Below are 27,675 nucleotides of genomic sequence, written 5' to 3'. Positions count from 1 at the left end.
GTCCTTTGCAGCAGATTTGTTCAATGAATGGGTCTTTTGATTTCTTGACTGCTGCTTCCATGGCTGTTGTTTGTGGATCCAAGTAAAATGAAATCCTTGAGAAACTCAAACTTTTCTCCATTTTTCATAATGTTGCTTATTGGTCCAGTTGTGAGGATTTTTGTTTTCTTTATATTGAGGTGTAATCCATACTGAAGGCTGTGGTCTTTGATCTTTGTCAATAAGTGCTTCAAGTCCTCTTCACTTTCGGCAAGCGAGGTTGTGTCATCTGCATAATGCAGGTTGTTAATGAGTCTTCCTCCAATTCTTATGCCCTGTTCTTCTTCATATAGTCCAGCTTCTTGGATTATTTGCTCAGCATACAGATTGAATAGGTATGGTGAAAGGACACAACCCTGTCACACACCTTTCCTGACTTTAAACCCCGCAGGATCCCCCCCCCTTGTTCTGTCCAAACAACTGCCTCTTGATCTACGTAGAGGTTCCTCGTGAGCACAATAAAGTGTTCTGGAATTCCCATTCTTCACAATGTTATCCATAATTTGTTAGGATCCACACGGTGAAATGCCTTTGTGTAGTCAATAAAACACAGGTAAACATCCTTCTGGCATTCTCTGCTTTCAGCCAGGATCCATCTGACGTCAGCAATGATATCCCTGGTTCCACATCCTCTTCTGAATCCGGCCTGAATTTCTGGCAGTTCCCTGTTGATATATTGCTACAGCTGCTTTTGAATGATCTTCAACAAAATTTTGCTTGCATGTGATATTAATGGTATTGTTCGATAATTTCCACATTTGGATGGATCACCTTTCTTGGGAATAGGCATAAATATGGATCCCTTCCAGTTGGTTGGCCAGGTAGCTGTCTTCCAAATTTCTTGGCCTAGACAAGTGAACACTTCTAGCGTTGCATCCATTTGTTGAGACATCTCAATTGATATTCCATCAATTCCTGGAGCGTTGTTTTTCACCAGTGCCGTCAGAGCAGCTTGGCCTTCTTCCTTCAGCACCATTGGTTCCTGATCATATGCTACCTTTGAAATGGTTGAATGTCTACCGTCTGTGCAAAGAGACAATGGAAAAGCTCAAAATCATCAGTAAGAACAAGGCAGGGGCCGACTGTGGAACAGACCATCAATCGCTCATATGCAAGTTCAAGTTAAAACTGAAGAAAAAGAGAACAAGTGGATGAGAGCCAAAGTAGGACCTTGAGTATATCCCACCTGAATTTAGAGGCCATCTCAAGAATAGATTTGATGTGTTGAATACTAATGACTGAACACCAGATGAATTGTGGAGTGACATCAAGGACCTCATACATAAAGAAAGCAAGAGGTCATTAAAAAGAAAGAAAAGACCAAAATGGATGTCAGAGGAGATTCTGAAACTTGCTCTTGGACATAGAGTAGCTAAAGGAAAAGGAAGAAACAATGAAGTAAAAGAACTGAGCAGAAGATTTCAAAGGGCATCTCGAGAAGACAAAGTAAAGTATTATAATGACAGGCGCAAAGAGGTGGAGATAGAAAACCAAAAGCATTTCTAAAGCTGAAAGAACTGAAGAAAAACTTCAAGTTGCAGTAGTGAAGGATTCTACCGGGAAAATATTAAACGATGCAGGAAGCATGAAAAGAAGATGGAAGGAATACACAGAGTCATTATTATTTTCACTCATAGAGCCCGCATACTCTGTGCCAAGCGCTCGGGCTGCCAGCCGCGCAGGAACTCCTCGGGCAGAGACATAGGCACATAGGCCGCCCCTAAGAGACTAGGCTAGCGCGGCCCTCCCGGGGAATGGTGCAGTTTCCCGTTCTTCCCAGCGGGGGCGCAGTGGACCCGGAGACCAGCCCGGCTGGGAGGTGGAGGCGAGGGCACCGCCTGGCTCAGACCCTCTTCGGCCGACTTAGGGCGCATGCTCCACCCTGGCCCCTTGACTCCTCGCCCCGGCGGCGCTCGGCGGGGCCGGAGTCTTCGTGGTACTTCCAGGTCGTTGGCAGCTGTGATGGGCGGCGCGGGTAGCCCAGGGACCCCCCTCCCGGGGGAGCCGCCTCTGGTCCCTACAAATCCACTCATAGCGCCCCGGCCACAGTGAGTGGACACAGGGACCCCGGACGGCTGCCAGGTACAGCAGCTCCCGGTGAGTGCAGGTCCTGGCCGCGCCACCAGTTGCGGATGCGGCGTAGGAGCCCACGCCCGGCCTCTCTGCACGGGCTCTGCGGGGAGGCCGCGCGCTGTCCCCAGATGCTCAGTCCCTGCGACCCTGAGCCTGTGCAGGGCCCTCTGCTCCTGGAGCCGGGTGGGTCTTGCATGGGGTAGCTATTGGTGCCTTTTCTGCGGCAGGTGGCCCAAGGCACCTCCCAAGGACCCAGGAAGACAGAGCTCTCAGGTTTCCTGGGTACTAGCAGTCGCCAGTCAGCGAAACTGCCCAGGTCCCCGAATTGCGGGGCCACCTGGGATTTCTGATTCCCAGCTCTCCTCCTTTTTGATCCTCTCCTCTCGTTAGCTACCGCAGCCAGCCTGTCTTGCCTGTCTTAACTCATTAGCCAAGGGCGTGCCTGAGAGCTTACTTTGGCAACAGTCCTGAATAAAATCCCGCAATACAGCTATTTAACCTGATGAGATTTTGCTTTGGGTACTTAACTTGGGTGAACCTCAGATTCCAAATAAGATTGGGTTTAACAGTACTGCTGGAGGAGGAATTTACATAGTAAATGAGAAGCGCTGCTTGCGGTGTCTGGCACAAAGCAAGAGCTTAAGTAGGAGCAGCCGCCACCGTTGTTGTTACTACAAAGCTAAATGGTAAGCTGCTTTGGTGTCTTTCTTCAGCCACGAACTGGTGGACCTCCCCTACCCTATTTTTCAAGGTCTGTAGGCTCTTAGCTAAGTCTTGGAGGTACAAAGTTGAATCAACACGGCCTCTGTCCTCCTGAGCTGGGATAAAATGAGAGCAGACAGGCACAACGTAGAAAGACCTGGGATGAAGGTGCTAAAACCCGAAACGGTGGAGTCAATTCTGACTCATAGTGACCCTATAGGACAGGGTAGAACTGCCCCATAGAGTTTCCAAGGAGCACCTGGTGGATTCAAACTGCCAACCTTTTGGTTAGCAGTGGTAGCACTTAACCACTACACCACCAGGGTTTCCAAAGGTACTTTTAAGAGAGCCCAGAAAAGGACACCAGGCCCAGCCTGGGGTAAGAGGACCAGAGAACATCCCTGGAGGGAGCTTTTTCTCCTTTGAATTTCTCACTTATCAGCGTTATAAGACCTGCTTGACGAATATGTTGAGAAATGTGGCCAGTGTTGTGTTGGGAGGAGAATTAATTCAGTGACCCATTTGCCTTTGAGTAACATCAGCTGTTAACTCTCATGAAAATTCCTCTGGCCAGCTGGTCCAAGTTCTGTAGGCTAGGTGCTACGTCGAAAGCAGCTACTGCCAAATGTTATTCTAAATTGTCATAACCTTTAATTTTTCCATTTCAATCTACTCCTTATTCCCTAATAATAATGAAGTTTTGGGAGGTGGTATTTATGGTAACAGGTAACCTGGGGCTGTGCAACTCTTCCCAACTACCATAAAGAAATAAAAACTTGTGAGTAAAAGCTGTGGGCTTCCCTGCCAACACAGACTCAAGACCACATTCCTTCTGTCAAGAAGTTCGAGGGTCACAACTGCTCCGAGAAATAACTTTAGGAGAGAATCAATTCCCTTTTTTATAGATTTAATTTTTAGAGCAGCTTTAGGTTTATAGAAAAGTTGTACAGAAAGTACAGGGTTCCCAAATATCCCCTGACCCATTGGCCGCTGTTTCTGTTACTGTTTTTGTTGTTGTTAATTGCCGTTGAGCCGATCCTGACTCACGGTGACCCTGTGTGTTATACAGTGTAACTGCTCCATGGGGTTTTCTTGCATAGGATTTTATTGGCTATAATCTTAATGAAAGGCAGAGCATCAGGCCTTTTCTTCCAAGGTGCCACTGGGTGGGTTCAACCTTTGGCTAGCAGTTGAGTGCAAACAGTTTGTGCTAGGTGGAGTCCTTCTCCTATTATAACATCTTGCATCCATGTAGTACATTTGTTACAATTGATGAACCAATATTGACGTGTTATTATTAACTAAAGTCCGTAGTTTATATTAGGGTTCATGGTTTGTGTTATACAGTCCTATGGATTTTGACAAATGGGTAATATACAGAATAGTTTCACTGCCCTAAAAGTGCCCTGTGCTCCACCTATAGTCAATTCACTTTTAACATCTGAAAACCAATTTATTTACATGCAGACCTAATTAAAGACATGGAATATCAGTTTAAATACAAGTCACAGAGCCCTGGTGGCACAGCGGTTAAGAGTTTGGCTGCGGACCAAAAGGTTGGCAGTTCAAATCCACCAGCCGCTTTTTGGTAACCCAATGGGGCAGTTCTGCTGTGTCCTATAGGGTCTCTATGCTTTGGAATCCACTTGATGGATACGGTTTGGTTATTGAGGTATAATTAACATATAATTTAAAAACAAAAGTTGCCTTCTAGTTAACTCGGATTCATCGTGACCCCGTGTATGTCACAGTAGAACTGTGCTCCGTAGGATTTTCAGTGGCTGATTTTTTCGGGAGTAGATCACCAGGCCTTCCTTTCAAGTCTACCTCTGGGTGGACTCGAACCTCCAACCTTTCAGCTAGCAGCTGAGCACATTAACTGGGATCTTTGACATACAATAGCAAGTCATATTTTAAGTGTATAATTTTGTCAGTTTGGGCATATTTATACACCTACGGGTACATCAGCACAATCAAGATAATGAACATACCCATCACCCCCAAAAGGCTTGTAATCTTTTCCTCCCTTCTCTCCTTTCCTCATTGATTTGCTTTCTGACAATATAGAATAAGTTGCATTTTATATAGTTTTATATAAATGGCATCATGCAGTATGCTTTTTTTGTTTGGTTCTTTCACTCAGCATAATTATTTTGAGATTTATCTATGTTGTTGTGTGGTCATTCCATTTTATTGATGAGTAGTATTCCATTTTATGTATACACTAGGGTTTCTTTATCCATTTACCCATGTGGACTTCTCGATTTTTGGGTATTACACACAAAGCTGCCATGAACATTGTTGTACAAGTCTTTCTATGGGCATACATACATGCATCTTTCTAAGTGAGTAGATTTACTTAAAGTAAGTAAGTAAAGTAAAGTAAGTAAGTAAGTATGAGGCCTGGGCTCTAGTGCCAGCTTTGCCTCTAACCATTTAGGTGTCTGTGGGAAAGTCAGCTCACTTCGCATTTAGCTGGAGGTCGTTGGGGTATTCACCCCCAAGGTCCTTTCTACACTGATAAATCTGGTGTTTCTGACCATCGCTGCCAGAAACTGTTTTTTGTTAATGGTTGGGAGGTTTCAGAAGAAAAAACGGACGTTCTTCTTCCCTCAGTTTATCTTGCAGGCTCCGTTTTATGTCTGTTTTTTTCCTTGGGTGACACATTTGAATCCTGATGTGTAATTTGGGGGCAAGAACAGAACGGAGTAGACAGTACAAGGCAAGAGCTAATATTGGCCAGACTTAATGATTACATTGAAGCCCGTGGGTGGTACAAATCTCCAGGCCCACGCAGAGTTGCTTTCGAAAGAAAGGCCTGGCAATTTACTCCTGAAAAATCAGCTATTGAAAACCCTGTGGGGCATAATTCTACTCTGACACACTCGGTGTCCCTGTAAGTTCAAATTGACTCAATGGCAATTTTTTATTTTTATTTTTTTTTAACGTTTAAATCACAAGTAGAGGGGAAGAAGTGGGAGCTTAACAGACTGGAATTTTGTGGATCTTCCCGTTTGCTCACTTGTGTCTTCTTCTGAGTCTTCCTGAAATTCTGTTACTTCTCTGGGAACTCGTTTTTTTTTTAACCTTGTGGTGGGGAAGTGAGTGGGTGTGTTGTGTTGCAAAGGTCACATGTTAACCGAGGGGAGGGGGGGGCTGGTTCCTAGTAAAAAGGAATTTTTCATTTTCTTGCTTCTAGATAATAGAGTCGTTTGTTGCATACTTGCCCTTCACCTAACTTTTACTTGGCCTAAACATGTTCAGAACTTTTCATGGGAGCATTAATCTGCCAACATATTTTTGAGTAGTGAAACTGGGGCAATTAACAATAGACCAACCGTTTTACACAGAATGAAAATGCGGCTCTTGGGGTTGGTGGTCTGTTTGGCCCTTGGGACTGTGCATTCGGACGGGCCCAGAGGGAAGTGGACACCTGTGGACCCTGAAGTCAACATGAATGTGGTAAATTTCTCAGAGTCACTTGCTTTTAAAATGTACCTGGTTTATGGCAATATATGGAAACCCTGGTGTCATAGTGGTTAAGTGCTATGGCTGCTAACCCAAAGGTTGGCAGTTCAAATCCACCAGGCGCTCCTTGGGAACTATGAGGCAGTTATACTCTATCCTTTAGGGTCACTATGAGTCAGAATCGACTCGATGGCAATAGATTTGGTTTTTGGCTTTGTGACAATGTTAATTATTATTTTCTTAAATCCAGTTATATGTCCCAAAATAAGTCACAAACTCTGGTGTCTTTCTATCCCATATACTTTTCACTTTCCCCGAATCTTAGATTGAGTTCGCTAGACTTTTCCTACCAGGTAATGTGTATTTCAGGAGTTCCCGGTTGGTGCAACTGGTTAACATTTTGACAGCTAACCAAAAGGTTGGAGGTTGGAGTCTACCATGTGGCACCTAGGAAGAAAGGCCTGGCGATTTGCTTGTGAAAAATCACCCATCAAAAACCCTATAGAGCACAGTTCTACTCTGACACACATGTGGTCACCATGGGTTAGAATTGACTCGATGGCAACTGGTTTAAATGTGTATTTCACAAATCCTATTTTACTGTTAAAACTATATACTCCTTAATAAAATAAATAATAATTTTTATTAATTGGTTTCATTTTTAAGTCGCACTGAATTTGTTTTGAAGAGCAGTAAAGAAGTGTCAAAACATTGCATGAATGTACCGAGTCCTCGTTTTAGATCACATTAAACGTCGATAGTGACTATCAGGGAAACACAGGTCAAAACAAAATTCAAAGCATCTGAAAAAAATGTCTTTAGAACAAATAAGCAAAAATAACATCTTGATTAATTAAGACATTTCAAAATTAGTAATTTTAAGTAAACAATAAAAATTGGAAACGCCTTACGTTGGCATACATGGTGGGAAAATACAGATTATATTTTAAAAATAGCAGCTTTGAAGATGTCATGACCAATTGAAGAGTCGATATCAGGATCTTAAGGTTAAGTTATTTTTCTTGTCCCAAATCTTTTATCTTCCTCTTCCTCCCTTTTTTTTTTTTTTTACTCCTTCCAGTAGGAATTTTTTAAAAAATTAAACCTTTCAAGTATTTGTGGCAGGGAGGACAGTGAGCACTTCTTTACTTTAAATTTCCTGAATACTTAAATTATCCATATCCCACTGAATTATTTATTAAGAATTGCCTGAGGAATCTTTCCTTATGGAGAAGTAAATTTGATCATAATTCACTATTTTTATCATCTTTTTCTTCAACTCCACCTTGACATTCTAGTGTAATTTTGTCAGTCCACTGATAAAAACCCATTAATGTTTTTTATGCTTTATTTACCAATACCAAAAAACCAATACCAGACCCATTGCTGTCAAGTCGATTTCAACTCATGGTGACCCCATGTGTTTCAGAGTAGAACTGTGCCTCCAGAGGGTTTTCAGTGGCTGTAATCTTTTGGAAACCAAAGGTGGTACAAATGGTTTATGCTCGACTATCAGCCTACAGACCCACCCAGTAGCACCACAGAAGAAGGTCCTGGAGATCTTCTGCCATAAAGTTTTACAGCCAAGAAAACCCTATGGAACAGTTCTACTCTGTGACACATGGGATCACCATGCATTGGAATCGACTCAGTAAGGGTTTGGTTTTAATCTTATGGAAGTAGATCATTAGGCCTTTCTTCTGCATCTCTGTTGGGAGGAATCAAATTGTCAGCCTTCTGGTTAGTAGCTGATTGTGTCACTGAGTGTGACGGTTAAGGTTGTGTATCAACTTGGCTGGGCTGTGATTCTCAGTGGTTTGGCAGTGGTATGATGTTGTGATCACTTCCATGATGAGATTTGATATAATGTGATCGCCTCCATGAAGGAATCTGCTGTGAGTAGCCAATCAGTTGAAAGGGATTTTCCTTGGGTTTTTTTTTTTTTTTTTAATGTGGCCTGCATCAAATATAAGTGGACATTCTGGCAAGGCTCCTGGGCTTTTGCTTATTCTGGATCCTGCAGCTGGCTCCTGTTCATCTGACCTCCTGTTCTGGGGACTCGACAATATTTGCAGCTGTGAACAAGAGCCCTGCTCTTTGATCTTGGGTTCATCAGCCCCTGTGGCTATGTGAATCTGGAGAAGCCTCTATGCTGACCCACTGACTTGGGGTGTTCCAGCCTCTACAACCACCTGAGCCATTTCCTTGATATAAATCTTTCTATATGTATGTACTTACATGCTTTACTGGTTTTGCTACTCTAGAGAACTCAGCCTAAGACATTTGGTATTGAGAGTGGTTCTAGACAAACAGAATTGTAAAGATGAGTTTTCTAAATTGATTCTCAAGTCTGGTTAGTCTTAAAGATGTTGATGACTTTGTCTCCAGTAGTAAAGAAAACCAAAAAAAAAAAAAAAAACCTGTTGCCGTTGAATTGATTCTGACTCATGGTGACCGAGTGGGACAGAGTAGAGCTGCCCCTGTAGGATTTACAAGGAACGGCTGGTGGATTCAAAGTGCCAACCTTTTGGTTAGCAGCCAGGCTCTAAACCACTGTGCCACCAGGGCTCCCAGTAGTAAAGAGGCTACTCCTAATCCACAGTGTGAGGTGGCAATACAGATATGCACAATATCACCACCAATAGATCAGGTATTGGTGAAAGGTGAGGCTCTGGGTGATTGCATGTGTGATACCTTTCTACAATTTTGTCATAATAAGAAGTATAAGGAAGCTGGCTGTGTGGTCCTACTTTCGCTAGACAAAGTGGTGAAAGAAAAAGATGAGCTCAGGACTTCAGAGTCAAAGCTCAAGTGCCACAGAAATGACCTCAGAGTTTCCATTTGTGCCTTGAAAGAAATCCTTATTGTAGTAACAGAGCTGATATTGCCGAAAATCAAACCCAGAGTCTTAGCATAAAAGTGGCTGAATTACAATGCCAACTCAACTGCCAACCTCGAGAGGTGTCTGAAGTTAAAGGAGGGCATTGACTGGGAAGAAATGGGATCTTGAAACTTGGGATGGGGACGTATGGGCAGATAATCAGCAAACTGGAGACACTGAGCCAGTAAATTCCATTATCTGGCCAACGGAACCAGCCCTCTCACTCCCATCTGAAGAGATTACTACATTTTTGTCTGCTAAACCACTGTCCCCAGTAAAATCATTAGCCCCTTCAACCCCATCTAATGAGATTAACACAGCTGCATCTGAAGAGCCTTTTTCTGAGTCATTGCCTGGGACAGATGCTTTATGAAATGATGCTCATTGTTCTCAAAACATTTCCCCACAACTGATTTTGGCTTCTAGACCTATAACTAGACTTAAATCCCAGTGAGCCCCAAAAGGTGAAGTATAAAGTGTGACCCAGGAAGAGGTATGCTACACTCCGAAAGAACTGTTTGACTTTTCTAATATGTACAACCAGAAACCTGGGGAATATGTGTGGGAATGGCTATTAAGGGTGTGGGATAATGGTGCAAAGAACATAAAGATAGATCATTCTGAGTTTATTGATATGGGCCCACTAAGCACATATTCTTTATTCAACGTTTCAGCTCGAAGTTAGGAAAGGATCTAATAGTTTCTTTGGTTGGGTTGCTGAAGCATGGATTATGCAGTGGCCTACACGAAATCAAGTTGAAGTATACTGTAGAAAAAGTATCTAAAGGCTTAGGGAAATTGGCATGCTAGAGTGGATTTATCAGGTTAGACCCACAGACCCACACATGGAGTGCCCAGAAGACACACCTTTTACCACAATGGTGAGGAAAAATATGTGAAGGGAGTCCCAGCATCCGTGAAGACTGCTCTTTTATGCAAATGAGATTTGACAGTGGGAACTGCCCGAGCTGAATTAAGACACCTAACTACAATGGGACTGGTTAGACGCCATGGTGGTAGGGGCCAAGTGGCAGCACTCAACTGACAAAGACAAAATGGGCATGGTTACTGTAATGGACAGCACAGTCAAAGCAGTAATCAGAATAGTCTGACTCGTATGGATGTATGACGTTGGCTACTGAGTCATAAGAAATCTACTAAATATTTACTTGATTTGTGCAAGCAGATGAATTCTAGGTCAAATAAACAGCGGTCTAACTCAAATCATCAGAAGAGAGGGTCATGGCCCCTCAGTCAGTTCCCAGACTTGAGCGAGTTTAAAGACTCACAACCCCTTGAATGAAGGGGAGACTGGGTCCCCTTGAGGAAGGACACCAGTACACTGCCAAAAACTTATACTGTTAATCTTTCTCTCAGCCTTCCTCAAAGGGATCTATGAACTTTTAGAGAGTGACTGTTCATTGGGGAAAAGAAAATAATCAGACTTTTTGGGAATTACTGGATACTGGTTCTGAACTGACACTAATTGCAGGAGACCCAAAATGTCACTGTGGCCTACCAGTCAGAGTGGAGCATATAGAAGTCAGGTTATTAATGGAGTTTTAGCTCATGTCTGTCTTATGGTATTTCCAGTGGGTCCCTGAACCCATCCTGTAGTGATTTCTCCAGTTCAGTAAAGCATAATTGGAATAGATATACTCAGCAATTGGCAGAACTCCCACATTGGATCTCTGACAAGTGGAGTAAGGGCTATTATGGTAGGAAAAGCCAAGTGGAAGCCATTAGAACTGCCCCGACTTAGGAAAATATTAAACCAAAAGCAATACCATATTCCTGGAGAGATTGCACACATTATTGCCACCATCAAGGACTTGAAGGATACAGGGGTGGTGATTCCCACCACATCTGCATTCAACTCGCCTATGTGGCCTGTGCAAAAAACAGATGGATCTTGGAGAATTATAGTGGATTATTGAAAACTTAACCACATGGTGATTCCACTTCCAGCTGCTGTTCCAGATGTGCTTTCATTGCCTGAACAAATAATACATCTCCTGGCACCTGCTATGCAGCTATTGATCTAGCCTAATGTATTTTTCTCCATTGCTGCCTCAAAGGACCACCAGAAGCCCTTTGCCTTTCGCTGTCGAGGCTGGCAATACACCTTCAGTTGCCTACCTCAGTGGTAAATCAACTCTCCAGTCCTATGTCATAATTTAGTCTGCAGGGACCTTGATTACCTTTGCCTCTTAGGAAACGTCACACTGGTCCATTACTCTGATGCATTGATGACATTATGCTGGCTGGAACTAGTAAGGAAGAAGTGTCAGTGACTCTGGACTTACTGGTAAAACATTTGCATGCTAGAGGCTGGGAAATTAATCTCACAAAAAGTCGGGCGCCTTCCACCTCAGTGAAATTTCTAGGGGTCCAGTGGTGTGGGGCTTGTCACAGTATTCCTTCTAAAATGAAGAATAAGTTATTGCATCCGGCCCCTCCCACAACTAAAAAGGAGGTACAACACCTAGTGGGCCTCTTTGGATTTTGGAGACAATGGGTCTCTTATTTGGGTGTGCTACTTTGGCCTATTTATCAAGTGACTCGAAAAGCTGCTGATTTTGGAGGCTCCCAGAACAAGAGAAGGCTCTGCAACAGGTTCAGGCTGCCATGCAAGCTGCTCTGCCCCTTGGGCAATATGATCTGGCTGATGTAACGGTGCTTGAAGTGTCAGTGGCAGACAGAAATGCTGTTTGGAGTCTTTGGCAGGCCTCTATTGGTGAACCACAGTGCAGACCCCTAGGATTTTGGAGCAAAGCTCTACCGTCCTTTGCAGATAACTACTCTCCTTTTGAGAAACAGCTTTGGCTTGTTACTGGGCCTTAGTAGAGACTGAACACTTAACCATGGGACACCAAGCCACTATGCAGCATGACCTGCCCATCATGAACTGGGTGTTGTTTGACCCACAGAGTTATAAAGTTGGATGTGCACAGCAGCACTCCATCATTTAAAAAAAAAAAACAAAAAATGGAGGTAATATACAGGATCAGGCTTGAGCAGGACCTGAAGGCACAAGTAAGTTGCATGAGGACGTGGTCCAAATGCCCATGGTCTCCACTTCTATCACTTTACCTTCCATCTCCCAGTCTGCACCAAAAGGTCAGCAGTTTGAATCCACTAGCCATTCTGTGGAAACCCTATGAGGCAGTTCTGCTGTGTTCTCTACGGTCTCTATGAGTCAGAATCTACTTGACGGCAATGGGTTGGGTTGGGTTTAGGTTGGTATAACACATGCTAGAATGATAAAACACCAGTGGGTAACATCTGGGTAAAACAAGTAGAGGATTTACCTTTGTAATGGGTGTTGTCTACTAGATTTAGCAGACTAAAATTTCAGTAACACGATTGATTTCTTAAAGTTTGGAGAATGTCATTGACATTTTGTTTTCTCCTTTGCTCGTTAATGTGGGAGATCTTGTCAGATTCTGTTCATACAATTTCCACTGTTCTTTATTTCCACAGAGTGAAATTATCTCTCACTGGGGATTGCCTAGTGAGGAGCACCTAGTTGAGACGGAAGATGGATACATTCTTTGCCTTCAGCGAATCCCTCACGGGAGGCAGAAGCACTCTGATAAAGGTATGGTGTTTTCTGTGGGGAGCCAGGAAAGCTCTTAAAAATTACCGCATTCCTGGAATTCAGCTGGCTTTTATGGCCATTACCAAGTTCACATTTAACTTGAAGACATTGAAATGGGATTATTTATAGACCAAAGTACTAAAAGTTTTGTTTTCATGCAAGGCATATAATAATACTTTTTCTTTAAAGAAGTAAGGACAAGAGTCATCTAATTTCATGTTTTGCTTAAAGATTCTAAGGTCAGATTGTTTGAAGTTATGCTAAAACCTCTGCTTTCTTTGTTACAAGGAAGCATCTTATTTAATGGAATGTTTTGAACATTTAGTTAGATAGCTTTTACTATTTGAAAATATGTTCAGTTTTATAAATAGGTAATGTACTTGTTTAGTTTAGAAATCAAAGAGAATAAAAAGACACAGTAAAATACCTCTCTCCTGTCTCATTCTCAGTCTCCTCAATTTCTTATATTTCCTTCCAGAATCTCCTTATGTATATAAAAGCAAATACAAACATAAATTCTTATTTTCCCGTCCCTCCCTGTTTATACAAAATGTGGCCTATAATGCACCCTGTTTTATTCCTTGATTTTTTTCCACGTTGTCTTGTAGATCCTTCCATATAATACATCGAGTGCTTTAACATTGATTTCTAGAGATACACAGTATTCCACTATATAGCTGTATCTTGGTTTATTTAGAAAGTGCCCTATTAATGGACAGCCTTCTCGCAAATATAGTTCAGTACTTAACCTTAGATGTGTTCAAATTTATTTACAAGGTGTATTTCCAGCAATAGAATTTTTGGGACAGATCATTTGTGGTTTTCATAGATATTGTTAAATTGCTTTCTATATGAGCTTGTCCTGATAATACTCTCACTAGGAATAGATGAAAGTTCTTGTAGCTTTGACTTTAAAAAAAAAATACACATACATGCACAGTAAAACCTGCTAAAGCCAAAACTTGTGTAAGGCAGAAGCCTGTCAGAGAAGGAAAATGAAATATTTTTCACTAAATAGTAAGCTATAGAAAAGTGATTGTACCGTCAAAGGTGAAAACTTGCAAGACCCAGAAAAGCAAGGCAGTTCCACGGAGTTCTGGCCCTCACAGTTTTCACTGTATACATTTTTTTTTTTTTTTCTCCCTCATGTTGGAATTCAAACAAAACTGGTTTCCAGTGCAGATTCAGCAATTTCTAGACAGGCTACTTGAAATTGTTAAAGAGGTATCAGAGTAAAGATCTGATCCTTATTCAGTCATCTCTCCAGATGTAGCTTATTTTTAAACACTTTGTTTCTAGAAACTTTCCTTGGAAAATTGAGATTTAAGGTAATTGGCTAAATATTTATTCTTCAGTTAAAATTTTATAAGGGCCTTTTAAGGGTCTTCTTTTGCCCCATTTCCTTCCCAAAGTATTGAAACCCAAACCCACTGCCATCGATTTGAAAGCAAACTTAAAAACCTGTGTTAATGTGAGCTCCGTATCACTCTCTGATTTGCTTTTCCTTAATCTGATATACCTATTTTCTCTTATCACATAAATTCTAGCTTTGATAGGGTTTTTAATAATCCTTAAGTGGCTAAGAGAGCCAATGGAGTTCTTGAAATTTAATTTCTAACTCTTGCACATAGACATGCTATTAAGATTCCTTCTTATAACGTTACAAAATGAGTGGTGAGTTGCATAAGGGCTTCTAGTTTTTCTTCTGTGTAAAACACGCAAAACATTTTATGCCAGAGTGAGCATACCGTCTTGGTTCCCTTCCTTTTTTTTTTTTTTTTTAAGAGTAATCCGTGTGTACCAATTTCATATACACCTGCTATGAGCTAAGCTCGGAGGGGAGTTTTGAAGGAAACTTCTTATATGAGTGACTCAGTTAGCTAAAGGAATTTGTGATTTTTCCTAAAGTCTGCCTTAGTGCTTCTTCGATGGCTTGTTTCCATGGTCTGGGGCAGAGCTTGGGAATGAGGATCTTTATTGTGTTGCTGGTAGTGGTACTTTGGCCCACTTAATGACAAATGAAAACAACCCACAACCCAATGTGGAACTCATCTTCTCGTCCTACCCACACCCTCCCTAACTTTTCCCTCTATTAATAGTGCAGTTAGCCTCCTAATGACCTAGACTGGAAACTGCAGAATCATCCTTGACTCTTATCCCCAAGTAGCTTTGTGAAGTCCTTTCCTTGCTGCTCAGACCATGCAGCTTCTGTCCCTCTCTTCCTTGCTTTCCCAGGCCGTCCCCCTAGCTTAGGCTCTTGTTAACCTTTAACTGGGCTCTTGAAATAAACTCAGAACTGAGAGAGGCTTAAGCCATTTCCGTTTTTGAGGAGCCCCGTATATTAGAAAAAGAGAATTTCGAAACAGCAGTATGAGAAATCAATCTGCCTATAATTTCTGAAATCAATGCTTTTAACACACACGAAAATGCCGTACATCTCTACTATTTACAGGACAATTACAAGATGCATGAAAACATTACTCATTTTTCTGTATCGTATTGAACATGGAACTCCAATTTAAAGCCATGTGATGAACATTTTTTAGTCCTGTTGCAGAAGGCTTCTCTGACAGTATTCATAACCTCACTTGGAGGCTTTTTATGAACAGAGGAATGGGCCGTCTAACTCCCCTGCCTGTGTTCTGTTAGAAGCTCTACCACCTGTTTTTCTCTCTGCCAGCCTCCCTGTTCTCATTCATCCTATATGGTTTTGCCTGATTAAGCTTCTCCAAGCCCAGACGTAATCATGTGATTCTGCCATTCAGCAAGCTTCAGGGGCCTGATGAATGAAGATACACATCTTTATTGAATATTCTGTCATTCAGGCTGTTCCGTATACCATTCTCCCCCATTCCGTACAATAGCAGACCTTTGAAGTTCACCACGGATATGTGCAAAGACCATCATAATTCCCCAGATGTCTGATTACAGTTACAGGCTATAAAGTCTCTGTTGACCCCATCTGTAAAATGGGGTAAGAATACCCTCTCACCAGATTTTGGAGGAGTGGTTACCAGCTGTGTTTACCCATTATCTAAGAAACATTTATCACCTGCATTGGGTGCCATAGCCAAATTACAAATGGTATAGGTGAAATTGGGCCTGTTAAATGAGTAAGTATTGAGGGGCTACTCTCTGGCATTCCTGAATCCAAATGAATCATTTCCTCTTTGCTAAACTCTCCTGGGACCTCAGCTGGTGACATATCTCTGGAATGATGCTCACCCTGCCCACCATCCTCACTTGTCTATCCTTTTTTGAAATACAATTCTTTCTAGCCTTCCCAGGCCCAGCTTACATCAGGCCGTCTCCCCCTCATTACTTGAGCGAGAAGGAACCACACCCTTCCTCTGAACTCCCAAATGCCTTGGTTGCTAACACCCCTCTTGAGTTGTTTCTCTTATTCTGCCTTGGGGTTGACTCATTTGTATACTTCTCCCTCCTACCACCCCTCCCTGCAGCAATTCTTTGAAGGCAGAGGCTATGTCTTGTCACTTTTGGAACCCTTGGAGCAACCACCAGCACTCTGCCCTGTGCTTGGTTTTGTCAGGGCACTTTTCAGAATCAGGGGTTCTCAACCTGACAAAGGCAGTGGACCAGAATTCTCCCCAGCAAAATAAAATAGATACATGCATGCACACACATTTTATACATAGTTTTAGAGTTTCTGGACCCAGAGGTGAGCCGTGTGATTTAGACAGTGAGTTGCCTATTTGTGGCCAAACTTCTGCTAACTAGATAGCTTACAAGGCATGTTTAAGAAGCACGTGGCAAGCTATGGCGTCCAAGCGGTTCCTCAATGTTAAGTAGTCTTTTCTATCAGCTGTTGAGGTACCTCTGCTTTGCCCTAGCTCCTCAAGGGCAAAAGGAATTAAAAAATCAATCATTTACAGGGAAGTGGTTTTGTTTTCATGTGCTCAGCCTTATTTCAGAGTCATGGGATGTTAGTGCTAGAAGGATCTCAGATCCCTGTCTGGCCAGCCATTTGGAGAACTTGTATTTTTAACACATTCCCTCGGTGATTCCAAGATAAAATCCTTGGGTTTGGAAACCTGTGTTCTAGATCAGCAGCCTCATTTTACTGAGTGAGACAGCCAGGCTCAAAGAGGGAAAGGGATTTGCCTGAGGTCCAAGGATAGTGGCCCGGCCAGTTTGACTCCAGATGGGTTGTTTCAATTGGAGCTGCAGCGTTATGTGATGCCTGTTGGACAAGTTGGTCTCATGAAAGTCAATATTTGATGTGACTAAGATGAGAAAATACACATTAGCCTTGGGTTTACTTGCCTAAAATATATAAAACAGCAGCATCCACCAGGCAGATTTACTCCTTGCCCAACTAGAAATTGTCTAGTCATTAAATCAAGCACCAGGCGTGACACATTTGTGTCTGAGAAATGATACGAAAGACAGTCTGATGGCCTTAGGGGTCAAGGGGGTATTTTGGGGTATGAAGACCTGGAATAACTGCCTCTGACATGCAGAAATGGACTTTTGAGCTATAGCCTTAGTAAAGATTCCCCAGGGGCTGCCCATTGAACTTTTTGGGCAATAATTGAAAATTCAAAAGATGGTTTGTGAGCTAAGTCTTTGGAAGGAAAAGTCATTGGCCTGTCTTGTGTTTTGCTTTGTTTGTTTTAGGATTCTGACTGGCTTCTGTTCTTGTCTTTCATGTCATTTTTCTAAAGAAACCGCTTCTTGTCTAAATAACAGTGTTCTCACAAGCCACACATTGGCCTTGGTAAGCTGGGATGTAATTCCTTGCCTCCCAGGTGGCACTGGGCAGATGTGAGTTCATTAATCAGTGCCTGAGTTTGGTGACTAAGTTAACTGAGCTTACGTCCAGGCTCCCTTGGTGCTCTGATGGTGGGCTTTGTAGGGGATTGCATTGAGACCCTTTGCCTAGACTAGCAACATAAGTCAGTGTCAACTGTACAATTTATCTTCTCTTTTTAAAGGTTGGGGCTGGAGCAGAGACAGGGTGGGAAGGAAGAGATGCTTGCCCTGCACACCCCCCTCTCCCCAGCCTCCAGTGTAGCTTCCCTTCCTTCTGGTTAACCACTCTTACTCCTCCTCTGTCCTCAGCTTAAACACCACTTCTTCAGGGAGCGTTTCCCTGGCCACTCACACTAACGAGTGCAAGCCCCTGGCTACGTATTCTCATAGTTCCTGTGAGCTTCCTTCATAGCAGTTAAGACAATAAACAATAGCTTATTATGTAGATGATGATGTGTGTAACCTCTGTCTTTCCCGTGAGACCACGAGCTCTGCGAGGATAGAAGCCTTTTCTGACTCATTTATTTGATAATCCCTCAAGCTCTGTGTTTGATTTTATCTGAGAATGCACCTATAGCCCTGGAGCCTCCTGAGACTGGGTTGAGCAAAGCATTGACAGTTTATTGTGTTCCTTGCTCAAGGCCACATTGGGTTAAGATTTCCCTACTCCTGGGCCAAGAGGCACCCACAAACCCAACTTGAGGGTTTCCAGTGGTGGGTGAGATTAGAGGCGGTTTGGCCTGTGGTGAAGTGTGAGCATGCTGACAGTGCCAGCCTTGGGTGTAAGTTTCAGCTCTACTGCTTTAACCAGCCATGTGACCTTGGAAATTTATTAACCTAAGTTTTATTTTTCCCATCTGTTAAATGAGAAGAATAAAACTTTCTACTTCATAGGTTGTCGTGAGGATTAGATGAAATAAGGCCTGTGCAGCCCAGTATAAATGGAAGCTGTTGTTGCTATTCTTTTTTTTTAAATATCGGAATGGATTTGCCCATGGTCTCTGATGTCTGCTTCCTCAGCATCCAGTCCCCCATGACGGGAATGTGTTCTAAACTCTAAGGAAAGGAGGAAGGTGCTTATGTCAGGGTTTGTTTACGGAGGGCAGAAGTGCTAAAGTCAGAAATGTAGAAAGAGCCATGTGTGGGGGACAGGTCATGAGGATGTCATCTGTGGCTGGGCGTCTGCCTCCAGGCACCTCCCTTCTGTGGACTGCTCTGTTCCCTCCTATAAAGTGAGCGTTTTGGACCAGAGCTAGATAATTTCCCAATATTTTGCCCACTGTATAGTTCTGTGAACTCAAGATGCCATAGTGCAAGCTAAGGAGAGGCTTGTGGTGGCCAAGAAGGGGAGGGAGAGCAGAAAGGCAGTGGCTGTTATTTCTTGGGGAGCCCTGGTGGTACAGTGGTTAAGAGCTTGGCTGCTAACCAAAAGGTCAGCAGTTCAGATCCACACGCTGATCTTTGGAAACCTTATGGGCCAGTTCTGCTCTGTCTGGTAGGATCGCTATCAGTCGGAATCAACTTGACGACAACGGGTGTTCTTTCTTGGAGGGCATTGGTGGTTCACTGGTAGAGTTATCTCCTTCCATGTGGGAGACTTGGGCTTGATTTCCCGCCAGTGCACCTCATGCACAGTCACCACCTGTCTGTCAGTGGAAGCTTGCATGTTGATGCTGAACAGGTTTCAGTGGAGCTTCCAAACTGAGACAGGCTAGGAAGGGAGGCCTGGTGATCTACTTCCCAAAACACCTGCCAGTGAAAACTCTGTTGATCACAATGGTCTGATCTGCAACAGATCATGGGCATGGTGCAGGACCAGATAGTGTTTTGTTCCCTTGTACATGGAGTTACCATGAGTAAGGGTCGACTTGATGGCAGCTAACAACAACAACAATATTATTTCTTGAGCTTTTACTGTGTATCAGGCACTATACTGTTATCATCTCCACTTTAGGAAAAGACATCTGTACTTTAGAGAGGCTGTGTAACTCCTACAAGGCTTTATAGCAGGTGTCTTGGTAAGAGCCAAGGTCTGTCTGTTGCTAACACCCATTCTTTTTGTCATGACTCTTGACCCACTGCTTGCTATTCTTTGGGGTTTTCCCCTGGACCTCAGCTGGTTTCTCACCGCCCTTTAGAGTGTAGTGGAAGCCAGTTCAGACACAATGAGCTGGCCAAGAAGGCCAAGATTCTGGGAAGCAGGAGGAACTTCCCTACCCGCCCAGGCATCTTCCTTCTGTGGGACTGTGAGCTCAGCAGTTTCAGTTTCAGAGCTTGAGTAATGCCTACCTCGCTTCTACCCACATTTGGGCCTTATCAAGTGGGGTAGCATTGTGACAGGACATCACTGAGATCTTTACCGGTTCTGTGTTACTACCTGATCTTGATGAGGCTACTTCCCTCCTTTGGGCCAAGAAATGGACCTTTTAGGCCTTGCCCTCAGTCCCCAACCCTCCTAGAGCCAGTTTGGGATAAACAAGCCAGCTCTAGGGCATGAGCTGGGAAGGCAGCCCTCGTCCCCGTCTTGTTGGTTTGTTGCTCAGACAAATCAGACCTCAAGATGCTGGAGATACTGAATGGGCTGGTCCTGAGAACTGCCTTAGTGGGCAAGGTTGAGTTTGGTATCCTTGCCTCCTAGCCTTATCTCTTCCATCTACTAGGTATTACTTGATTTCAAGTTCCTGGTCCAAATCCCTCCAAAATAGCTTGCCCCTTTGGCTTATCGTTCTCTGAGGAACTTCTGTATGTTCCAGAATGACTTCTCTCTTGTTCACCTTTCCCCATAACAGAGTGGTTAAGGGCATGATCTTGGGTTCAGACATACCTGAGTTCAAATCCCAATTCCCTCACTTACTAGTTCTAGTTCAACCAACTTCATAGGATTTGCGGCACTGTAGAGCACTTTCAGCATCTAGAGCTTATAAAAAAAAAAAATAGGTGCCCGATAATAGCTAGCAATCATTTCAGTCAGCTTCTCTCAGCAGCGAGTTGAAAAGAAATCTGATGAAAACAATTCACTGGAAGATGTGAATGGCGGTAGGTTTAACCATCCCAAAGAGCAACTTCTTTTTCCAGCAAATCCTTAAATCCTCACTTGGTGGTGGGATGTGAAAGAACTACGATGTACCTTTCTTTTTTCCACTTGGTGGTAGCCACAGACGGGGGTTTGGTCTCTTTCCAGTGCCCTTATCTATTCTGGCACTCTCTCATATGCACTCTATGCAGAGGAAAGGAGCAGGCACTTTAGCACCCACTTTTTAAAGGTTTTCCACCCCAAGATTTGTTAATATTTTGTTTGTTGGTGACCCATCGTGCTTAATGGAGTCACTGGTCCCGGAGGCCCAGTGGGTGATATCTACTTCATCTCCTTCGTCTGAGGGACCCTTTTGTTCATAAAATTAGCCCAGCCTGGAAGGATAAACCCTCCACAAAGTCTTTCATATTCCTCCACCCCCAGGTTAGATAAGGCAATGAACTTCTTACCTGCGGTTCCCCAACCTGGGTGAGCATCACATTCATGCAGGGACCTTTTTAATGTGTGCTCTGGGGTCCAACCCTGTGGAGGCCTGGGGCGTAGCCTCAGGTCTGTGGGCTCCTGTTTCTTCCCTAGGATTCTTTTTGGGAAAAGCCTGTCTCTTACCTACTAAATACCCAGATATATTTCTCCCTTTGGCGGAATGACTTTCTCTTTCCTCTGGGCTTTCCTAGGTGGTGGTCTGGCATTTTCTGTGCTGGGCTAGAAGGTAAATATGTGTCTGCACTTCCACTAGAATGGAGTTCTTTGGGGTGTGGAGTGTGGGTTACTCATCTTTGTGTCCCCAGCACCTAGTGGAGTGGCTAATAACAAAGTAGACAGCAATAAAGGTTTACACAAAACGTAACGTGTTTTGAATCCCTTGATTGATTTTTTTTTTCTCTAGTACACCGCTTAGAAGGAGCGCTGGTGGTGCAATGATTAAGCGCCTGGCTGCTAACCTAAAGGTCAGCTGTTGAAACCCACCAGCAGCTCTGTAGGAGAAAGGTATGCCAGCCTGCTTCAGTAAAGACTACAGCCTACGAAACCCTGTGGGGCAGCTCCACTCTGTCCCATAGGGTCGCTTCAAGTCAGAATCGGCTCGACGGCACGCAACAACAACAACACTGTTTAAAATACACCAGGTTTTTAGAAAAAGTCTTCAAAGAATGGATGTTGTGATAGGACAGAGCTGACTGGCCTCAGGATGATTAATTAAGGCCATGCCATTTGTCAGGCCATAGCATTTACCTTTCTCAGTGAACCTCTTCCCTCACCCGCTGGCATTTGCCATGAGAAAACAATGTTGTCTGCAATACTCCCTGAGGTTCTTAGCTCCAAATCCTCCAAATTTTAGCTTTTTGAAGCATACAGATTCACTCTGTCTTCCCCATCTGCTCATCCCACCGGTGCCATCTTTTATATATGTTATTCACTGAGCTTTTATATTCAGCTTGAAGTGAGGAGTTGGGGAACCCAAGCAAACAAGAAGGATTAGAGAAAAAGTGCCTTTGGTTTCCACTCCCCTATTAAAGATGTCCTTTTTAACAAATGGTTGGAGCCCTGGTAGTGCAGTGATTAAGAACTCAGCTACCAACTAAAAGATCAGCAGTTCGAATGTACCAGCCGCTCCTTGGAAACCCTATGGGGCAGTTCTACTGTGTCCTGTAAGGTAGCAATGAATTGGTTTGTTTGGTTTTTGGTTTGTTCACCCCAGTCCCGCCCCTTCTTCTTCCACATACACTGGACTGCTTTGCTCTCTCCCTGTGATCTACGCACTCAGGTTTGTCTGACTCTAAAGCTCATGGTTGTATAACATCAGCTTCATGAGGGCGGAATTTTTTCCCTCCTGCTTTTATTCTCTGGTGTATCCTCAGTGCTGAGAAGAATCCTGGCACATAGTTGGTGCTCAATAAATGCTTATTTAATGAATGACTGAAGATTTCAGCCCTATGTAAACCACCTGAGCACAGGTTTCTTTGGCTCCTAACAACAACAACAACAACAAAAAACATTGCCATCGAATCAAGTCTGACTCATAATGACCCTGTAGGACAGAGAGGTACTTCCCTATAGGATTTCCAAGGCTGTAAATCTTTACAGGGGCAGACTGCCACATCTTTCACTCATGGAACGGCTGATGGGTTCAAATCACCAACCTATCTGTTAGCAGCCAAATGCTTAACCACTGTGCCACCAGGGCTCCTACAGGGTAGAACTATCCTATAGGGTTTCCAAGGCTGTAATATTTATGGAAGCAGACTGCCACATCTTTTTCCTGCGGAGCACTGGTGAGTTCAAACCACTGACCTTTCTGTTAGCAGCAGAGCACTTAACCACTGCACCATCAGGGCTCCTTCTTTGGCTCCTAAGTATATGTTATTTCCGCCACATCACAGTGTCCCAGGTACAGATGAAGAAAAAACAGATTCATGTTTTTGTTTATGAATTTGTGTGTGTGTGATCTTTTCTTTCTTTTGGTTTGTTTTGTTAGGGTACTTTGTGAGAAATGAAATTACTAGAGCAAATTGCAGAAACATTTTGAAAGTTATTGTGAAAATATATTAATTTTTTTTCTTTGATGCCTAAGCCAGTGTGTCTTGTTACTAGACATGAAAAATTGGTCTAATTTCAATATTACCCTGCCAGCAGTGTTTAAAGAAATTCTTTACTGATGTTTTATAGGAGTACATTGGCCAGTATTTTAATTTGTTTCTGTTTCATTATATGTGGTGGAATCTTATATGAATTATCAGTGTAGTAACGTATCATGTTTTGTTGAAGCGTGGTGCTGCTGACTCCTAAACATGTATGTTTTACAGGCCCCAAACAAGTTGTGTATCTACAGCATGGCTTGCTTGCGGATGCCAGTAACTGGATCACAAACCTTGCCAACAACAGCCTGGGCTTCATCCTTGCAGATGCCGGTTTTGATGTCTGGATGGGGAACAGCAGGGGAAATACCTGGTCTCGGAAACACAAAACCCTCTCGGTGTCTCAGGATGAATTCTGGGCCTTCAGGTATATTTGAATTGGTAACAGCTTGGTTCTATTTCCTTAATCCTTTTATTGCAGACAGATGAGAATTCCAGCTGTGGCGGCAGGTAGATGAGTAACTCTGAGATCATAGGAGAGGGAAAATGATATTTCTTGAAGGGTTTTAAACCTCATTAGGAATTGAATTGAATGAATAGTGGTAGGGGAAATTTTAAGTAAGTGGTTACATTATGAGAACTAGATTCTATTGGGAATTGAGTAATTTTTGAGTTACTTTGGCATTTGTGGAGGTTTGGGAGCTACTGGGCAGGTTTTGTCCCATAACCTTCCCCCCCTCCTACATACACATGTACTTCAAATTTTCACTTTTCTTCTTTCAGAAATTCTCAACTCTGAAATTCTCCTCTCCTGTCTCTTACTTCTGGCCCTGCCAGTTAAGAACTGTGTGACATTGAACATGTGACATAATGTTCATTTGTTCCTCAGTTCCTTATTTGTAAAATGGGGATAATAAACACCTACATCATCAGGTTATTGGGGGTATTAAGGGAGAGGATACATGGAAAGAGCCTTGTACATAGTGCCTGAGACATGGTGAATGCCCAGTAACAGTTGACTTATCCAATCCCCTGATGACAAACACATACACATGCACACTCATACATCTGCATGGGTTCCAAGCTCTGTGTCCGGTACCAAATATTAGAGCAGGTACACACTATGGATTCTTCCAGACTTGCTTCCCATTTGTCAAGGCAGTGCCTGACTAAAGACATGAAACACAAGAATGAAAGCTTTTGCCAAAAGACACGTACAAGAATGTTTATTGTAACACTATTTGTGATAGTGAAAAATTGGAAATTACCCTAATGCCCGTCAGCAATGGAAAGGATAAATAAAGTGTGATTTATCCAACATGGATGAAGCCAGATACAGAAGAATATATACCATGTGTGTATGTGTGTGTGTGTGTATACACATATATATGATGCAGTGGCTGCAACACTGGGCTCAAACATAGTAATGATTGTGAGGATGGTGTAGGACCAGGCAGTGTTCATTCTGTTGAATATAGTAGGGTCACTGTGAGTCAGAACCGACTCGACGGTACCTAAAAACAACAATAAATATATATATATACACACACACATACGTATATACTGTACAATCGCATTTATAGAAGAGCTCAAAAACTGATAAAACTAATTTGTGATGTGAAAAACCAAAGGGTAATAGTTCTCTTTGGGAACACGACAGGAAGGGAATCAAGGGGGCTTCTGGAATTTCAGTAATGTTCTGTTTCCTGAGCTCAGGGTTGCTTCACCCACATGTGTTCAATTTGTCATAATTCATCAGACTGCACACTTCTTATTTGTTTACTGTTCTATTTGTATGTAATAATCCAATGAAAGATTCCTTGTTTTGATTACCGTTTTGATGAGATGGCAGATTATGACCTACCAGCTTCAATTAACTTCATTCTGAATAAAACTGGCCAAGAACAGTTGTATTATCTGGGTCATTCTCAAGGCGCCACTATAGGTATGTAATAAAGATTGAAAGTTGATCTGATATCTTTATTGCCAAGTTTGCATTTGCTCATAAAAAGTGAAGTTAAAAGAAACGTTAATTCAAATTTCTTTTTTTAATGTCAAGCAGAAATAATGAATAGGACAAGGAATTCTGGTGTAATAGTTGGTTTTCTCTGGAAATTTAGACTTTAATATTAATGAATAAACATGGTGGATGATTCTCTTGAAATTGAAGGAATGAATGTAAACCACATTCTATTATATATTTTCCTAGTTAAGCAATATGGGGATGTGAGACGATGGAAAACAAGACGTTTTAACTTTAGAGACTTTAAACGAGAAAATACATTGACTTTTAAAGTTAAGTGGAATAAAACTATTTACAAGGATGCCAGGTTATACTTTATTTAAAAAGTTTTTAAAAAATATATCCATATTTACGTTTATGCTGATTATAAAAGTAATGTGTGTTCATTGTAAAGAAATCTAGAAAATTTAGCAAAGTTTCAAAGAAAATAAAAATTGCTCACAATTTTACCAAATAAGGGTTTCTGATAAGGGGTTAGGGTCCTGTCCCATCGTTTAGTTAATTCTCCCTTTTAGTGTTTGCTATAACTAATGCCTTTATGCTCATGTCGTAAGGTCTCCTTAGAATAAATTACTGGAAGGAGAATTGCTATATCAAATGCATGAATGTTTGGGTCTTTTAAGTGTCTGAATATATATGGTGTGTGTGTATGTAGATAAATTACCTCACCCTTACTACCATTGGAAACCCTGGTGGTGTAGTGGTTAAGTGCTATGGCTACTAAGCAAAAGGTCAGCAGTTCAAATCCACCAGGTGCTTTTTGGAACCTCTATAGGGCGGTTCTACTCTGTTGTATAGGGTCACTGTGAGTCGGAATCAACTCAACAGCAGTGGGTTTTGAGGTTTTACTGCCATCAAACACTCTGCTGATTTGAGAGACTAAACCAAAAGCAGCTTGGACACACGTTCATTTCTCCTGAACAAAATTAAGTATTCTTCTTCATTGATATTCCTTCCATGACTTGTCCACCTGTGTGGGGCCAAGTTTAAGGCAGGAAGTGACCTGAAAGGAAGATAAAATATATTTTAAAGCTACTGCTACACGTTGCCGTAGAGTCGATTGCGACTCATAACAACCCTACAGGAAAGAGTAGAACTGTCGCGTAGGGTTTCCAAGGAGCACCTGGTGATTTGAACTGTTGACCTTTTGGTTAACAGCATACCTCTTACCGCTATGCCACCAGGGTTTCCTAAAACTAGGAGATCCTAAATGTTCCTTTTGAGCCATTGATGATTAATTGAATGCATGTGTAAGTGAGTCTTAGGGAGGAGGAGAGGGGTAGTAGACGTGAGTGGAGCTGTTGGGAATGCAGTCTTACCTTTGCACAATTCACATTGCTAAAGGAACAGAGAAGGTCTGGTTCTCACAGCCTGGATTTCTTCCAGTGCACAACTAGGTTGAGGTTTGAAACAAGCCCTTAACAAATAACTTGATTAAGTAGTTTAATCAAATTCAGTGTTTTCGTACATAGAAGTTCAGAAGGTACCATTTCAAGTGTTTTGCCTCTTTACCTCAGCGTGACTTGCATGGTTTTCAGACTATGGGGTAACAAGAAGGACCACCCTTGCTTTTTCCAAGAAAGAAATCTCAGGAGATGGGATTCCTATTATCTTCTTTTTGTTTCCACAGGTTTTATAGCATTTTCACGGATCCCTGAGCTGGCCAAAAGGATTAAAATGTTTTTTGCCCTGGCTCCTGTGGTTTCACTCCAGTTTGCTACTAGCCCTCTAATCAAATTAGCACAAATTCCAGACTTGATCTTTAAGGTATTTGGATCCCCCTTCCACCCTTCTCCCCACAAATTTCCTTTTCAAACCTGAAAAACTGGCCAGTGAGAGGAGAACCTGTGCCTTCCTCTCCTGTGTTTTGCTGTCAGTGGAACAATGGGGTTTCACCTCTCTCTAGATTTTCCTTTCCCCCTTCACTCCTGCTTCCAGGTCTTGGGGAGGTGGGAAGGTGTGTCGTCCACGTACACAGGAGCCACATCGCAGTCAAATGCCAGTTAACTTTCCACCCATCACACAAAGAGAGCACAAGGAAGTCTGGGAGAAAATAATTTAAGTTCTCAAAGTTGCCCTTTTTCCACATAGTGAGCATGTGCACTGAGTAGGCAGGAGATGAGAGACTGGAAATCTGATCTTCCTACATGCCCATCCCTAGCCACATGGAGGATGTACAGACACTGCTATTATTAAACACAGCCAGTAACTTCTGCAGGGCATGGCTCTAAAGCTGTGAGACCCCCAAGCTGTATTCAAGGAAGGAACAGCTTTCATGAGGGGGAATTTAGAGCCAGCTGATGCCACATGGTTCATTATGCATATGTTGTATATGTTTTACACATTATGCATTTATTTATATACGTAATATACACACACGCATGTGTACATGTGTTTGTGTATGTATGTGTGTATATGTATATATGTATAGAAATAAATGTGTAGTGTATAAAACACATGTATATAACTTTATATATGTAATTGTGTATGGGGATATATACACACAAA

General features: G+C 42.5%; 1 protein-coding gene across 1 annotated transcript in view; it reads left to right on the top strand.

The window, feature by feature from the left end:
• The window catches only part of LOC126059966 (lysosomal acid lipase/cholesteryl ester hydrolase-like), a 136,187-nt gene that overhangs the window by 95,797 nt on the left and 12,715 nt on the right, over positions 1 to 27,675 (top strand). Inside the window, exons 2-6 of the mRNA XM_049856034.1 lie at positions 6,165 to 6,276; positions 12,647 to 12,764; positions 23,373 to 23,570; positions 24,979 to 25,089; positions 26,798 to 26,934. Of these exons, the coding sequence (XP_049711991.1) occupies positions 6,166 to 6,276; positions 12,647 to 12,764; positions 23,373 to 23,570; positions 24,979 to 25,089; positions 26,798 to 26,934 (675 nt within the window). The 5' untranslated portion in view covers position 6,165. The remainder of the gene's footprint in view (positions 1 to 6,164; positions 6,277 to 12,646; positions 12,765 to 23,372; positions 23,571 to 24,978; positions 25,090 to 26,797; positions 26,935 to 27,675) is intronic.

Source organism: Elephas maximus, chromosome 16 (genome assembly GCF_024166365.1).
Source record: "Elephas maximus indicus isolate mEleMax1 chromosome 16, mEleMax1 primary haplotype, whole genome shotgun sequence".
NCBI classification, from domain to species: Eukaryota; Metazoa; Chordata; class Mammalia; order Proboscidea; family Elephantidae; genus Elephas; species Elephas maximus.
This window is presented reverse-complemented; position numbering and strand designations above follow the sequence as displayed.